Source organism: Haliotis rubra, unplaced genomic scaffold, assembly GCF_003918875.1.
Source record: "Haliotis rubra isolate DU_JTF1 unplaced genomic scaffold, ASM391887v1 Scf32, whole genome shotgun sequence".
Taxonomy (NCBI): domain Eukaryota; kingdom Metazoa; phylum Mollusca; class Gastropoda; order Lepetellida; family Haliotidae; genus Haliotis; species Haliotis rubra.
Genome location: NW_025766991.1, coordinates 293,645 through 310,141, shown reverse-complemented (window position 1 = coordinate 310,141; position 16,497 = coordinate 293,645). Strand labels below are relative to the sequence as shown.

General features: G+C 40.6%; 1 protein-coding gene and 1 long non-coding RNA gene across 2 annotated transcripts; one reads left to right on the top strand and one right to left on the bottom strand.

The window, feature by feature from the left end:
* Positions 1-747: 747 nt before the first annotated feature.
* LOC124283657 (hydroxyacid oxidase 1-like) lies at positions 748-14,273 on the top strand. Its single transcript, XM_046719649.1, has 8 exons — positions 748-1,048; positions 1,644-1,795; positions 2,613-2,868; positions 3,659-3,831; positions 4,905-4,996; positions 7,486-7,644; positions 7,782-7,851; positions 13,329-14,273. The coding sequence occupies exons 1-8, from the start codon at positions 906-908 to the stop codon at positions 13,397-13,399; spliced, it is 1,116 nt and encodes a 371-aa protein (XP_046575605.1). The 5' UTR covers positions 748-905; the 3' UTR covers positions 13,400-14,273.
* On the bottom strand, positions 3,618-5,698 carry LOC124283658. Its single transcript, XR_006900377.1, has 3 exons — positions 5,654-5,698; positions 4,881-5,195; positions 3,618-3,699 (listed from the first exon to the last, which is right to left on the bottom strand). It is a non-coding gene; the product is annotated as an uncharacterized LOC124283658 (long non-coding RNA).
* Positions 14,274-16,497: the final 2,224 nt, after the last annotated feature.

Genomic DNA, 16,497 nt, shown 5'->3' with positions numbered 1-16,497 from the left:
ATAAACCCTTTCTAAACTAATGAAAGGTTTACCTCTGTCTTTTTCAAGCACGAAAGCTTATAAACCTTTGCAACAATTTCCTTCAAATAGTTGGCCATAGTGGACGCTGTGATAAAGATGTGCATGCATGACGGGAAACCTATTTATCAAGACTTAACATTTATATAAATATTTCTTTAATAAAGAAACGATAATTAAGTAAAGTAACACAAACATTCAACATTTATTTGTGAAAGAAAAACGTTAATTCATATTTTTACACCACCTGTATTATTAGCATAAATGTAAAGACTATTTCAGATTTCTGTTGTTGAACTCTGAAAAAATCCTAAATTGTCTCTGCTGTAAACTGCCCTTTAAATGCATGGGAATGTTAAATCGATTGAAATAAAAATTAGGTACACTATAGGCGAGTTGATATATTGACAACACAGTACATTTATCACCTTTATCAAAGTATTAAGGCTAAAAAGAATTTGAATTTGTATTTGTATATATGTTTATGTTGTATGCTCTTGTACCACAAAGATGGTTTATGAGAATAAAGAAATGAATTGAACATATCAAACATACCATCATGCTGTGACGCATAGAAACACCTTGCATTTTTTTAGTTTTATTTCACAAAGTTACAATTATAGTCACCATACGACTATACTAGAATTCACAATAAATTCTAATTGTCTTATTTTCTTCAAGCAGCCGTTTCTATATGCCTGTAGCTGATAAAAAAAGTCAGGTTACTTCAGCCCCTGTTCTGGGATGATGAATATGACGAGCGGGACTGACTGACAGTCACAAAACGTCTCCGGTCACTGACACGCATGAAGCCCGTGGTGGACGGTACGCGTATATAGGAACTTTCCTCTTCCACTCGTGCACACTCTTCAGGCATCTGATCAGGAATGGCGACCGAACCTGTGTGCGTGTGTGTCGAAGACATTAAGAAAATAGCTGAAGAAAAACTGTCAAAGAGTGCCCGTGTATATTACAACAGTGGAGCGAATTATGAAAATACTTATAAAGACAATAGGAAGGCTTTTGGGAGGTAATGTCACATTTATTCTGCAGTTTTGGTTTTGTTTAGGGGTTGCCTAAATGTTACGTTCATGTATATATTGCAATCGACTTTAAAGAAACGCTTTGGAGATACCCATGTCACACACTACTCGAAACATTCTTTAGAACACCTGATGTTTTCACCTAACTGTGGTCAATCTGTCATGTCCAACGTAATTCTGTCGCTCTTGTAATAAGATGTCAGGCATCAGCCAAGTCAGCGAGCCTGGCCACTGTTCCGTTTATATCCTCTTGAGACAAACTATTGTCGCCTCTTAAGGCAAGTTGAAGAACAATTCAAACCGGATATTCATGGGTTAAAGGCCCTCTATATCTGTTGGAAGAGTTTTGACGTGAGCCGTCAGTGGTTTCAAGCATGCAGAGAATGGGCTCAGTGATGAGACTGTTTGGGTCCAACCAGAAGATGGGAGAGGCAGGGTGTACAGGTGCTGCCATGTACGTGCACAGCTAGTTCATGTGAGTGAGTGAGTGTGGTTTTACGACGCTTTTAGCAAATGTGTAATTTTGCTTTGATCCACCATCATACAGATATAACCACTTAATTTCAATGATACTGTTTCCAGATACAAGATTCGACCGAAGTATATGCGGGACGTGTCCAATCGGTCAATGGCGACCACTATTCTGGGCCACAGAGTAGACTGTCCCATCGGCGTGTCCCCGGTTGCAATGTGTCGTCTGGCCCACCCCGATGGAGAGGTGGCTGTTGCCCGCGGTATGTACCTCAGCAGTATTTAAGTTCAATAAACACTATGGAATATATGTAATGTATGTAATTTATGTGTTTTGTTAACGAACATGGGCTTAGCCCCCGCAATTTGCTTTGCAGAGCTGTGTCCACGGGGCACTCCAGAAACCACTTATCGTGGGTTCGAATCCAGGTTGGCCCTCATGTAGGTTTACATTTCTCAGACCTCCATCACTTCGGGATTTCCTCCCACATTTAGCAGACACGCCGTGATGAATGGGACACTGTTCATAGAGGCTTTAACTCGCATGTGTTACTTTAAGATGGCGCTCAGCCCCACTCCGGGCATATTGTCCCGAAATTGAGTGCAAATATAAGACCTGACATGCTGTTTTGTCTTCATTATTTCAATATGCTTTGCTTTTATCAAGTCTTACCCAATACAGAACAGTTTGCTTAATCTCAATGCACAAATGATTCACGAGAATTAGGTTGCACAAGTATGGACTTCATAACTTGATTTGAACAAAAACTGAGAGTCTGAAAACAGACGAAGTTTAACATAAGGTCAAAACACAACTTTGATATCGCCATCGAATGACCATTTTTAGGTGTTTCAGTTTTGCTCCATTGTTCGAAAATGAGTAAATGTATATATCATCTCTTGAAGGGCATTTTAGTGATATTGTTTTAATGTTGACATCACGAAAAATGTTCTCAGAGTCATACACCCATGCTCGTGCGACAAAAGACGGTATTACCTTTAAGGTGGGAAATACTGTTCATATGGGCGTTTAACTTCACTTATACATAAAGTGTCAACTTGTCTACATCACGTCGGCAGCTTGTGCCAAGCTTGGCCGCTGTTTCATATTGTCTACTATGGCTACTGCTGGACTGGAGGAGATTGGAGAGATGGCGCCAGACTGTCTGCGGTGGTTCCAGATCCACATCCTGAGAGACAGAAATCTGCTGGTACAACTCGTACAGAGAGCTGAACGTGCTGGCTTCACGGCTTTGGTGCTAACTGTTGACTGCCCAGTGTATGGACGTCGCCATGCCGAGATGAGGAATGACTTCAATTTACCGTCAACATACAAGTGAGTAGCACGTTAGCTCACATGTGTCATGGACTGTGTATCATTCATAGACATCGCTTTTCATATTGATTTAAACTTGTGGGCATAGCGTTTGGCAATAAGAAAAAAAACACTTATTGGATTCCCTACTTTGGTACAATGTGTTAGCCAATTTCGAGTGACCCTTTACTGTTACTGGATTATATCTGAAAGCGGCGTAAAACGATGCTAACTCACTCGATTATCATTAATGTTCTGTTTCTATAGAAACAGTCTATATAATACCTGCACGAGGCTTGTGTATGAAGACCAGAAAGGCGCTGTTACGGGTACTAAGCTGGTTCCCGGCTCCTTTTGAGCGCGCCAACTTGCGATATGCTAGACGGGGTCCAGCTTACTTCCGGTACCAGATTTCCGGTGACAAGCGTATATTCAAGAAACAGTTCTGGTTCCAAATTGCGCGACCGCTACATATGAGTAGACCGGACCAATTGTACAACCATGCTTGACTGTCACAGATGTTGACAGTCATAACAGTTGGCTAATTTGGGGTTATGGTTAGATCGGAATTTTGTTATTCCTGCAAGGATTATCGGTTCCTTACTGTCAGCCATGAGACCATTCGAAAAGGTATGAAACATTGTTTGTCACCATAAGTACTGAGGTCTCGCAAAGTGCAGTGACCTACTTACGGGTCCTATGGTCCATGTTGTCTTGGTGCGACGACAAACGACGAGAAATTCGGTTATAAAATACCGTTTAATTGATATATTTTTGTTCAGTTCAGCTTCGTGCAATGGAACATTTTCAGGCCAGGTGTGTTGGAGGGATTGAGGTCACGTGCCGGGATGTCTGAAGAGGAGAGAGAAGCAGGGTTGACTAAATTCCTCAACAACCTCTTTACCTCTGCAGCAACGTGGGACGACCTGCGATGGCTTAAGACCATCACTAAACTTCCGGTGGTTGCCAAAGGCATAACTACAGGTAACAGAGGCTAGAAGAGGTTCACCTCTTCCCCGATATATTTGAGTTTTGTTTCTGCTGTTTGCTGCTGATGTGATATTGGTATCTGAAGACGAGTCTTGGCCCCGTTTCACAAAACTATCGTAGCGCTTCGACTGTCGTAAGTCTATGGAAGGTACGACAAACGTAGCGCTACGATAGCTTTGTGAAACGGGGCCCCGGCATGCAAAAACAATTAATCATGTTAGTAACATATCTGAGAGATGGGATTTGTTAATCTTTAAACGACGCCATCCTCTGTACATAAATGCATATGGTAGAGTTCTGAAATACTGGTTAAAACTTACCGAGATGCCTGCAGATCAAACTCCACGAAAAGCTTATGACATGTTGATGTGTTGAGACAATTGTGGTGATAACGATTATGATTCTGTATCTAATGAGCGATCTTTACTGTTTTCACATGGTTTTGAAGGAGGTGTTATTTCTTAAACAATTTACAAATGTTCTTGTAAATGCTCTTGAAACAGTTCAAGATATAAACTGTGTAAAAAGAGTAAACATTTGATAGAACCTGAAAGATATCTATATTTCAACATGGATAAACAGTATCGAAATATTCTCATAAAACTGAGTACAGGCTTGATTAAATATGAAAATAAACAAGGGAAGGTGGTTTGGTACTGATTTGTATCAGCGAGTATGTACGACTTGTAATTTAGGTATAGAAAACGAATGGCATTTTTTGTTAATTTGCTCTTCATATAGTGATATTAGATCGTGTTATCTTGTCAATGTGTACTTACCTGATTTCTGTGTAAATACTTGTACTTCTAAAAAGCGGCAAACATTGTTAAACGTGGAATGTTAATCCATTAAAACAAATTAATCTATCATGTACAAATGTAATTGATTGTAATTCAATACAGTATCTGGACCTTTGGCCTTCACACGAAATGAACACTTGGTTTGGAAGCTCTGTAAAAGTTATATTAATTAGGATACGTAGTATTCAGTGATATGAGTCATTGTGTAATGCTAACGACCATACGCCTCAACTGTCGACTTACCTTGTCATGTCTCTGTGTTGCCAGGTGAGGGGGCCCGAGAAGCCTTGAGGGCTGGCGCTGATGCTATTTTAGTGTCCAATCACGGGGGTCGGGAACTTGACTGTGTTGCCGCCACGGTGAGCATGGATAGGGGAGCATGGATAGGGGATCAGAGTTATACAGAGTAGTCAGTCACTAACAGTAGATTTGGTTTTCCTTATTGCCAGATATGACCACACTATTGTGAGCGCAAGCAGCAATATGGATGCATTTCATGGTCAAGTCGACACTGGAGATTGTTGAGGTAACGTCCTTTCTGACTTTCAAAGTCTTAGGCTGAAAAGCAAATAGTTCAAACACTATAAAACGTTGTAAACGTACATAGCAGAACATATATTTCCGAATTCAACAATCAACTTGAGATAACAAATCTGTCAACCCTGTACAACCCTGCTCAAAGAATGAATTGTGGTTTATCATATATCTTCTTGTACAACCCTGCTTTACGGATGCATCGTGGTATACCATATGTCCCTTGTTAACCCCGCTTTCAGGATGCATTGTGTATAATATATTCCCTTGTAAACTCATGTTTTGTGGATGCATTGCAGTATATAATATATTCCCTCATAAACTCATGCTTTGTGGATGCATTGCAGTATATAATATATTCCCTTGTAAACTCAAGCTTTGTGGATGCATTGTAGTACATAATGTATTCCCTTGTCACCATGCTTTGCGGGTGCATCAACCCAGGGACCCCGAGGGACCAGTGAACAACGCATTTATCTTACCGAACACCTCAATGGTAATTTTGAACTGTTTGAAGCACGGGTATCGGATCATAGTATGGAGTACCAGACGACAAGACAAGAAAAACAAATTTAGAGTTATCTCCCTTCCATCGATTTCCATTCGCAAAACATCGGTAATTTCCGTACACCATACGTGATTCAGTGTTATTCGAGATACAGAATTACTACTACGAAGTACCAAATGAGACCGGCATTCCCAGCGGGGTACGTAGAAAATGTTACTCGCCTGTAAGCGGGGTACATTCAAAATAATAGAAGAGCGCTCAGCCAATCAGAAAACGACATTTATGTGTGAGGCAAGATAATATAAGTTGTTCACTGGTCACGAGGGGTAAAAAAACCCATGGGCCCGAGCGACCAGTGAACAACGTATTTATCTTACCAAACACCCCAATACCTGTTTGAAGCACGGGTATCGGATCATAATAAGGAGTACCTGAGTTAGGCAATTAGCTAATGCTAGATTTTCTGATGACACAGAATCTAGCAGACAAGAAAAACAGATCTAGAGTTATATTCCTTTGTACACTCATGCTTTGCGGATGCCTTGAAGTATATAGCATATTCCCTTGCAAAGTCGTGCTTTGGGGATGCATTATAGTATATTTTATAACCATTGCCTTAACCATGTTTTGTGGATGCATTGTGGAATGTCAATATCTCCCTGTACATCCCTGCTTTGTGGATGCATTGTGGTATATTATCTAAAGCCGTATACTGTAGACTCTTGCTTTAAGAAATCACTGCGTTATTATACTTAATACACCCCCTTGTAAAACCTTGCTTAAAGAATGCATGATGCTTTATCATATAAACCCTGCTTTAGGAATTCATTGTTCCATAACATATTTCCCTTTCAGTTTTTATACGACAGAAAAACATATTATGATGAAATCAGTAAAAATGTATAGTGCGTCTTCCAGGATGCATAGTAATATTCTTTTTAACAGTCGTGCCAAGACATATATAGTCAATGTAATTAAGGTAATTATTACTATACAGGACCCCCCTATTTTTCTGTAAAGTCCCTTGAAATTAATATTTGTCCCCGTTTTCCATGCCTGCACAACGTTGCTGTGAAAATGCATTATTGAATCAGTTATCCTTTTGTACAACCTTGCTATAATAATACATTGTGGTATATTTTGTATCCCTTTCTACAACCCTATTCGAGGAATGCAATGTTGTTTGTCATATATACCCTTGTTCAGCAATCGCCACCGTGGTGTAGTGGTTAGAGCGTCCGCCCGGAGAGCGGAAGGTCGCGGGTTCGATCCCCGGCCGCGTCATACCTAAAGACGTTAAAATATGGTACTTGTTGGTCCCTGTCTGGCGCTCGGCATTAATGGGTCAAACAAGGACTGGTCGGCTCGGAGTCAGTATAATGTGTCTGAGTGGGATATTCATACTTAACTGCGGCATGGTATCTCAGTGAGCTAGCACTATAAAACCAGCTTAAGTCTGGGCTAGTACAAGCAGCCACACATACACACGCATGCACGTCGTCATATGGGCGAAATATTCGTAAGTACGACGTTAAATCCCATTTCACCTAACATTGTTCAGCATAGAGGTATATATGAGAGATCACCGTGCACGACACTGCTTTATGATGTAGATGATGTATATCATATATCCAATAAGACAATACCGCTTTTAGAAGGTACTTCCCCCAACACGTCCCTGCTTAATGGATGCACTGGAATACATCATTTGCCCCGTTGTACAACCCTGCCTTGAAATACATTGCTGTATACAGAATCGACTGCTATTTAGGAGTTGTCATATCAAAGAGTTATCTCCCCCTGTAGATTGACGCTCTGCCGGAGGTAGTGGAGGCTGTGGGGGACAGGTGCGAGGTGTACCTGGACGGGGGAGTCAGGAGTGGGCTGGACGCTCTCAAAGCCATCGCCATGGGGGCACGAGCCGTCTTCGTGGGGAGGCCGATCCTCTGGGGTCTAGCTCATGCGGTAGGTGACGGAGGCAAAAGAGCCATACTAAGGTGTTTGGGTATTCACTGTTTACATACGTATTTTCTTTGACGTGGCTTGACATTATAGTGAGTTAATGGATTTTTACCTCACAAGATCATCTTTTTGTCCCTTAGGGAGAAGAAGGAGCAGAGAAGGTGCTGCAGATCCTGGGCGATGAGCTCAGCACGGACATGGCTCTAGCAGGTCAGTCGATGGTCACATTTGACTGTATCCAGCTGCAGTTCGGTTATACACGGAATGATAACGGTTAATCTTAGACACAAATAACCCCCATGTGCCACTGCGTTCCTCTTCATAAATCATCTGCTTTACTGTGAAGAGCGCGTGAGTTTGATTTGAAGCCGATTTGAAATTAAAGTATTTGAGTTACATGAGGGCGCGACTGATAGAGGAAAGCTCGAGGCGTTGCAAATCTTGAACACTGACCAATGCAATGGTCACGATAAATTAAGAAACATTGTGACGATGCATCAGAGATTCGAACCCTCTGATACATTTTTGTACAGATAATTTAGTATTATTTACCGCGTACATCTGTTGAGTTGAGTTGAGTTGGGCTTTACGTCACATCGGCATTATTCCAGCCATATAGTGACGAGACCAAGTCTGCATTAATAAACATTGTAAGTACAGAGTCAAAATGAGTTTTATTTCAAAAACATATATTCATTACATTGTCATTTAAAGACAGAAAAAGGCATAGCACTAAATTTACAGGCAGGCAATTTGTTAGTCACATTACACAGTTACAATTTTATGATACAGATCAACTTCCCTCAGGTAGTTCACTATCAGATGAGCGCTCACGCGGGAGAACAGATCTTTCAGATTTGTTGCATCATAGTGTGAGTCCCTTGCAGACGATAAGTCCACACAGTCAAGCAGAATATGCTTGATGGTGAAAACCTCATCGCAAGAGACACACATGGGGGTCCATCCCATCCGTTTTCAGCAGATAGTCATGTGTAAATCGACTGTGGCCAATGCGACATCGGCGTAAAATTACCTCATCACGTCATGAATGACAACCCAAGTAGGTATAACCGATTGTTGGCTTCAGTTCATACAGTTTATTTCTTCCTACTTGAGTGTCCCACCTCTTTTGCATGAGGTCCGAGTATAGCTTTTGATAGTGGGTTGGAAATCACTGTACGGGATCAGCAGTGGAGATTAGGGCTTTTCAAGAGCTGCTTTAGCTGCAGCATCGGCTTTTGTGTTACCTGCTATGCCGACGTGACCCGGCAACCAGCAGAGGACGATGTCACATTGGCCAGTAGCAAAGGTCGTTGTAAAGTTCTAAAATGTCCAGAATGATTGGGTGACTTGAAGTAACATTTTGAAGTGCTTGAAGGCAAGATAATGAATCTGTAAAAACGATGAATTTTTTTGAATGATTCTGCTGTTTAATGTAGGTCAAAGCTGAGAAGATAGCTTTGGCCTCGGCAGTGAAAATGGAACTGTCTTGGATCCAATGACTGCAGCACTGGCAACTTGGCCCTCATCCTTGGATCCGTCTGTGAAAATGGATCTATGGGTGTCATACTTGGAACGTAACTGGTTGTATTCCTGCTGGAACACCAAAGGATTCGTTTCGGACTTTTTGAGTTTAGTGAGGGTAAGGTCGACCTGTGGTTTCACCATCTGCCAGGGTGGCGAAAACAGGAGTCGGTAAGGGGCTATGATATTGAGATTAATTTTAGCTGCAGATATGTGTGGTTGAATTCTGATTCCAAGTTGTGGAACCAGGCTTGGCAGTTTGGGAAACAGGTTTTCATAGAGAGGGTTGAAAACACAATTGTATGCTGGATTGGACTGATTTGAACGTAATTTAGTGATATACTGCAGTGAAAGTTTAATGCGGCGTTGTTCAAGGGAAGGTTCGTTAGCCTCTGTATATAGACTGTCTACCGGAGAGGTCCTAACAGCTCCCAGGCAGAGCCTTTTATTTAGGCCTTGGTGGTGGATAGAATCTAATTTTTCTAAATTGCTTTTGCAGGCTTCACCATAAACAATGGAGCCGTAGTCGTAGTTTAGAGCGAACCAAAGATCTGTACAAGTGAAGGAGGGTAGTCTGATCCCCTCCCCACTCTGTATTTGAAACGACTTTTAGTCCAGAGCCTTCAAGCACTTGGTTTTCAGATAGTTTATGTGTGGTAAGAATGTCAGGTGACGGTCGAAGATGTCCCAGGAATCTACTCTTCTACTACCTTGATGGGTGTACCATCTAAAGATAGGTCTGGATCCTTGTGTGGTTTGTATTTACGACAAAAGTGAATACAATTTGTTTTGGATTTTGAAAACTTAAAGCCATTTTCATTGGCCCGTTTTTGGATTTTGTTAAGACAGAGTTGAAGCTGCCTTTCTATTGCGTGCATGTTCTTACCAGGACATGAAATATTGAAATCGTCCACGAAAAGGGACCCATCAACACAACTGTTCAAGACGTTAGTGAGGCTGTTAAGTTTGATGCTAGACAGGATGAGGAATGTGGAAATAATCAGACAGGATGGAACCTACCCGTACTTGAAATTGTCTGTTGTTTAAAAACTGAGATATGAACGTGAGGTAATCTGCACCTCAATCCAAATTCATGTAAATCTTTTAAGATACCATGTTTCCACGTTGTATCGTATGCTTTTTCTAAATCGAAAAAGATAGATACTGTATGCTGTTTGTTGACAATGGAATTTTGTATAAAAGATTCCAGACGCACCAGATGGTCACTTGTACTTCGGTTCTTTCGGAAACCACATTGGAGGTCACTAAGGAGGTTATTGGTCTCCAAGTACCAGATTAATCGATTGTTGACCATGCGCTCCATGGTTTTACAAACACAGCTAGTTAGTGATATAGGACGGTAGTTTGAGGGATCAGTATGATCCCGGCCAGGTTTTGGTATAGGGATGATAATGGCATTGTGGCACGAAGGAGGAAAGTTGCCGGTTGTCCAAATGTCATCAAATATATTGAGTAGTGTTTCCAAACTTGAATCAGGGAGGTGTTTGAGGAGTTGATAATGAATATCATCAGCTCCTGCCGCAGTGTCGTGAGCCTGCCCCAGGGCAGTGCGTAATTCATGGAGAGAAAAACGTTTCATTGTAATCCTCACCATTATTAGAGTTAAAATTGACTGATTTCTTTTCTTGTTGGGTTTGGTATTTCTGGAACTTGGGGTTATAATTTGTGGAAGAGGAGTGGTTTGCCAAAGTTTCGCCAAGTTTATATGCAATTTCAAATTTATTTGTTAAAAGAGAGTCACCATCTTTGAGATGGCGAACACCAGATTTGGATCCTTTGCCCTTAATCTTTTGAATCATGTTCCACACCTTGGACATGGGTGTGCGGGAGTTGATTTTGGACACATATTTCCTCCATGACCGGCGTTTAGTTTGTTTAAATGTACGTCTTGCCCTGGCATTTGTCATTTTAACGGCATTCAGGTTATGCACAGTAGGATGTTGTTGGAAGTACTTTTCCGCCTTCTTCCTATTTTTCCTAGCTTGTTTGCAGTTTGTATCAAACCATGGTTTGCGTATGTGCGGGTTTGGAGAGGACTTAGGAATGGTTTCGTCTCCAATAGTATTTAAGATATCAGAAAATAGTTCCATGGGATCAGGAACATTCCTGAAGTGTCCGGTATAAGTTTTTCAGAGCAGAGAGCAGGTGGTACATCCGCAGGATTGATAGGAGTGAGAATAGTTGCGAAGTGGTCACTTCCACAAAGGTCATCGTGGACCGACCATTCAAACTCGTTTAACTCAAACTCTTTCCCATTTTTCGCGCGCAATTTCTTTTTCTGGTTTTGGCATTTGTTCTAGTGTTTGTAATTCAGAAGTTTTGGCTTTGGAGATGGAGTGGCGGAGATGGGCTAAGTTGAGTTGAGTTGGCTGAGAAGACATGACCCATGTCAGATCGGTCTGACAAGAGGTAGTTGCAGTAGTGATAGAAGGACGGGAGACAGCAGAAGAAGAGTAGGTGATGGTTGAAGGGGATACAGTTAAACTTGCAACCCTCTTCTTAGCTTCATGAAAGGATATATTTTCTTTGATCTTTATGATCTCTGATTCGCGTTGCCACACTGGACAAGATTTTGAGGAAGCCATATGGTTACCACCGCAGTTTGCACACTTCACTTCCATAGTACAGTCATTGCCCTCATGTTTGTCACCACAGCGGTAACAAACAGCAGAAGAACGACAAGACTTGGATCCATGTCCAAACTTTTGGCAGTTGTCATACCGGAGTGGATTGGGGACATACACCTCCACACCAATGCTGCAATAACCAGCTCTAATAGATTCAGGAATCTTCGATCGGGCGAACGTAAAGAGATAGGTGTTTGATGGTTGAACCACACTGTCCTTCTTGATGGTGAATCTCTTCACAGCTGTGACAGACTGCTGGGAAAGTTCCTGGACAATTTGTTCCTCAGTCATGTCAGACAGGCATCGAGCTCTGTCCTGTACAATGCCTCTACACGTGATCAGTGTTTTGTGTGCTTAGACAGCAACCTTTACATTGACAAACTCTTGTAATTTCAGTAGATTCAAGGATTGCTGTCTCCGAGCACATTCTACTAGTAGAGAACCGGACTGGAGCTTTGAGACATTGGTAACCTCTCCGCAGATACCAGCGATACCCTTGGAGACTGCAAATGGGTTCAGTTGCAAAGGTTGCTTGTCACAAGCTTCAATTATCAAAAAGCGTGGACAGTAATCAGGTTGAGGGGGCGTACTCTCGTCAGACGAGGAAATGTCAGAATCCATATGTCTTCGTTTTGAACCAGGGTGTTGGGAAGCCATGTTGTTTAGAATGTGGTTCAGCATCCCCTCTCCCCACCCACCATGGAGTGTCAACAGGGACGATCTTATACTGCAGCGGATCTCCAAGCTGCAAAGACCGGGGATAATGGGGTGTTATACTCCAGCAAATTTGACATGAAAAGCTGTAGCTGTCTACCAGATTAAAGGTCAGGATGGTTCGGTCCATGACAATCAATTGGAGACGTACAGAAATCGGAGGTCATCATCACCAGATTGGCCCATGAGCCACCGCCTTCTGTGCATGGGCCTGCAAAGCTAATTTGTTTTGTCAGAATATCAGTTAACATTTTGAACATGGCCAAAGTGTTTTGTAATACCAAATTTTGTATAAACATTCCATGCACAGGGCAAGGCGTGACCAGCCGATTGGTAGAATCGGGCCTATTCTACCACCCGTCTAGGCAAAGTTAGGGTCAAAGTGGTGTGTTGGATTATTGAACACTATTGCCGGTTCCGTCATCCTCAACCACCAGACTCCCTTCCTCTGCCGACACAGGGTCGCAACCCACGGCAAACGGGTTGCCCAATTTGGTAGCCTCTTACAACCAGCAATGGGGTGCTGTGGACCTATTCGACCCCGGGTCCACACGGGGGCGAAGAACCATTGGCGTTACCCAGCACCCACCACGAGGAGGTTGCTCTTCAAGGGTGCCGCGTACATCTGCAGCACACATAGACTCTTAAGATCACTCTGTCACCTGAATCCTTCGAAATATGATTATCTATTCTAATGTCTGGGTGTGTTGAAATTGAACTTTCAATATCGCAAACAGTGTTAGATTATTTTAGCAATTTCAATCATTTAGTATTGTGTTCCACCGAAATTCTTCATTTCAGGGTCAAGTAGTATAAGGGAGATCTCTCGAGACATGGTGGTTCACAAATCCTACTACAGCTCCAAGCTCTGAGTGAAGACATCAGTGAAGGCATACAATACGATTCTGAGTGATGTTTGTTGCCGGGGTGAAGGACAGGACCATCAACACCTTCACCAACTTCATGTTGGTACACCACTCATTAGGTATATCGGGCTTTACTGATATATCCTGATATAAGTTGATGCTAAGGTTATATCATTAGGCTGCTGATCGAGACATAGTCACAATACTGGTAAACTCAGATGTGTTTGGAGTGTGCATACCTGCATTTTAAAGAATAGGCGTAGCATATGTCCCTGAGTATAGTCTTGCTCCTTCATGAATGAAATCTTGGAAGAGGAAGCAGAGATATTAAAGAGGGGAAACAACAATAGGGTGTGATAACAATGGTGGACATATAACCTATCTCATCAATGTTGTTGTTTCACCTGTACTTATATAGCTATCTGCTTCCTAGACGTAAGAATATACTCCAAAACGTCGTGTTCCTCGTAGTACAGAAGCTGACATCCATAAAGTGTATCCCTTCTAAATGCCCTTTAAAGACTTTGAAGTGGCAAAATCACATTGTTCAGAATGTAGAAATATATGAGGATGACTATGAATGTGCATAGGTGGGGTTTTGTAAGACCAGGTAAAGTACACAATCACATTGTAAGCACCCCACCCCTGCAAATATAATGGATCGTGCCCCTCAATCAAATCCAGTTTGATCACAGAGCAGGTCACATCACAACCCTTCTGTGTTTACCAGTTTTAAGTCTCCATTTTGATTTATTAACTTTGTGAAAGGTCGATTGTTGTTATCATGAAATTGCACAAAAAATATTGTAAAGGTTTTAATTTTTTTATGTTGTTTGGCATGACTGAAATCTGAAATGAAACATATAAAGATTGTACCAGCTTTACGTGTTGTTGTGTTTACGATAATTGAAGTATTAGCCGTGTGTGTTTCCGTATAAAAGAAGCAAATTGTATTCTGTGATCCTTTCGCAAGTATACTACTTGATATAATTTAAACATTGTAGATATGTGTTCTTATGAAACGTTTCTGTTAAAAAATGGTTTACGAATACGACTCAAAATAACTGAAATGGCGGAAAATTAACGGTAGTCAGTGACATGAACCTTCAAGTATTTTTGGTAAGACTCTCACTCCAGTTATCAATTAATATAAATTAACGTTTTTCTTAAACAAATAAATGTTGAATGTTTGTGTTACTTTACTTAATTATCGTTTCTTTATTGAAGAAATATTAATATAAATGTTAAGTGTTGAAAAATAAGTTTCCCGTCATGCATGCACATCTTTATCACAGCGTCCACTATGGCTAACTATTTGCAGACGATTGTTGCAAAGGTTTATAAGTTTTTTGTGCTTGAAAAAGACAGAGGTAAACCTTTCATTAGTATAGAAATGGTTTAATACAGAACTTGTAGAGCTGTTGGTATGTCTTACCAACAAGTTTACAATATTGTAAACAAATCAGATAAGACAGGGACCGTCTCAAAAGCAAAACCGGTACGTAAAACCATCCTTGACAACTTTGACAAGGGTCCATTTTGATTTATTAACTTTGTGAAAGGTCGATTGTTGTTATCATGAAATTGCACAAAAAATATTGTAAAGGTTTTTATTTTTTTATGTTGTTTGGCATGACTGAAATCTGAAATGAAACATATAAAGATTGTACCAGCTTTACGTGTTGTTGTGTTTACGATAATTGAAGTATTAGCCGTGTGTGTTTCCGTATAAAAGAAGCAAATTGTATTCTGTGATCCTTTCGCAAGTATACTACTTGATATAATTTAAACATTGTAGATATGTGTTCTTATGAAACGTTTCTGTTAAAAAATGGTTTACGAATACGACTCAAAATAACTGAAATGGCGGAAAATTAACGGTAGTCAGTGACATGAACCTTCAAGTATTTTTGGTAAGACTCTCACTCCAGTTATCAATTAATATAAATTAACGTTTTTCTTAAACAAATAAATGTTGAATGTTTGTGTTACTTTACTTAATTATCGTTTCTTTATTGAAGAAATATTAATATAAATGTTAAGTGTTGAAAATAAGTTTCCCGTCATGCATGCACATCTTTATCACAGCGTCCACTATGGCTAACTATTTGCAGACGATTGTTGCAAAGGTTTATAAGTTTTTTGTGCTTGAAAAAGACAGAGGTAAACCTTTCATTAGTATAGAAATGGTTTAATACAGAACTTGTAGAGCTGTTGGTATGTCTTACCAACAAGTTTACAATATTGTAAACAAATCAGATAAGACAGGGACCGTCTCAAAAGCAAAACCGGTACGTAAAACCATCCTTGACAACTTTGACAAGGGAGTACTTAGACGGGCGGTCTACAAACTTTATGAGAAGAAGAATATATATATTCTAAAGAAGCTACACCAGTGACTTCGTTAAATCTTTGGCCAATGTTCACAACTAGATTAAACTGACCGAATTACATCTATATTTTTGCAATGAAATATACTCTTGACATGCAAAACATTTATTAAAACGTTGCACATTTCTACAATCAATCGATAAGATAACACAAGTGATAGGATTCTTTCCAATGTACAGTAATTCGTATGTTTATTTCACAACAAACACACTTACACAAATGATCCCTCACATAACCAATACGTATACTATACGTACACATATTCAACATTTTGAAGAAAACATCTATTGAGATGACCCCTCGCCCGAGCGTGTGCTCAGGTGTCAATTTCACCTGTCGATACCGTGCATGCTGATGACGTAACACAGGCAGTTAATGTTTGTATCAAATAACGTCCCACTACCCGTTCTTTTTCTAAGTTTTTGGTATTTTCATCAGTAAAAACGCATTTTATGGCATGTCTCAAAATTTATTCCCTCGGTCTACATTAGGTAGATGTTTCTTAAAGTGATATTTGTTATTTAAGTAACTGTAATACCTCTGAATTTTAAATATAAGTCAAAAAGCATTTTTCTAGCATTTCCGACAGTACTTTAGCCCATACTTGCGCTGGTTTTATAGTGCTAGCCCACTGAGATACCATGCCGCAGTGAAGCATGAATACCCCACTCATTATACTGACTCCGAGCCGACCTCGTTGTTGTACTCATTAA

What these genes read in the sequence shown, in the direction of transcription:
- LOC124283657 (XM_046719649.1), top strand. Translation starts at nt 906, where the DNA reads ATGGCGACCGAACCTGTGTGCGTGTGTGTCGAAGACATTAAGAAAATA. An exon ending in AGAGGTGGCTGTTGCCCGCG is followed by an intron (nt 1,796 to 2,612) that starts GTATGTACCTCA and finishes TCACGTCGGCAG; the next exon opens with CTTGTGCCAAGCTTGGCCGC. An exon ending in TTGACTGTGTTGCCGCCACG is followed by an intron (nt 4,997 to 7,485) that starts GTGAGCATGGAT and finishes CTCCCCCTGTAG; the next exon opens with ATTGACGCTCTGCCGGAGGT.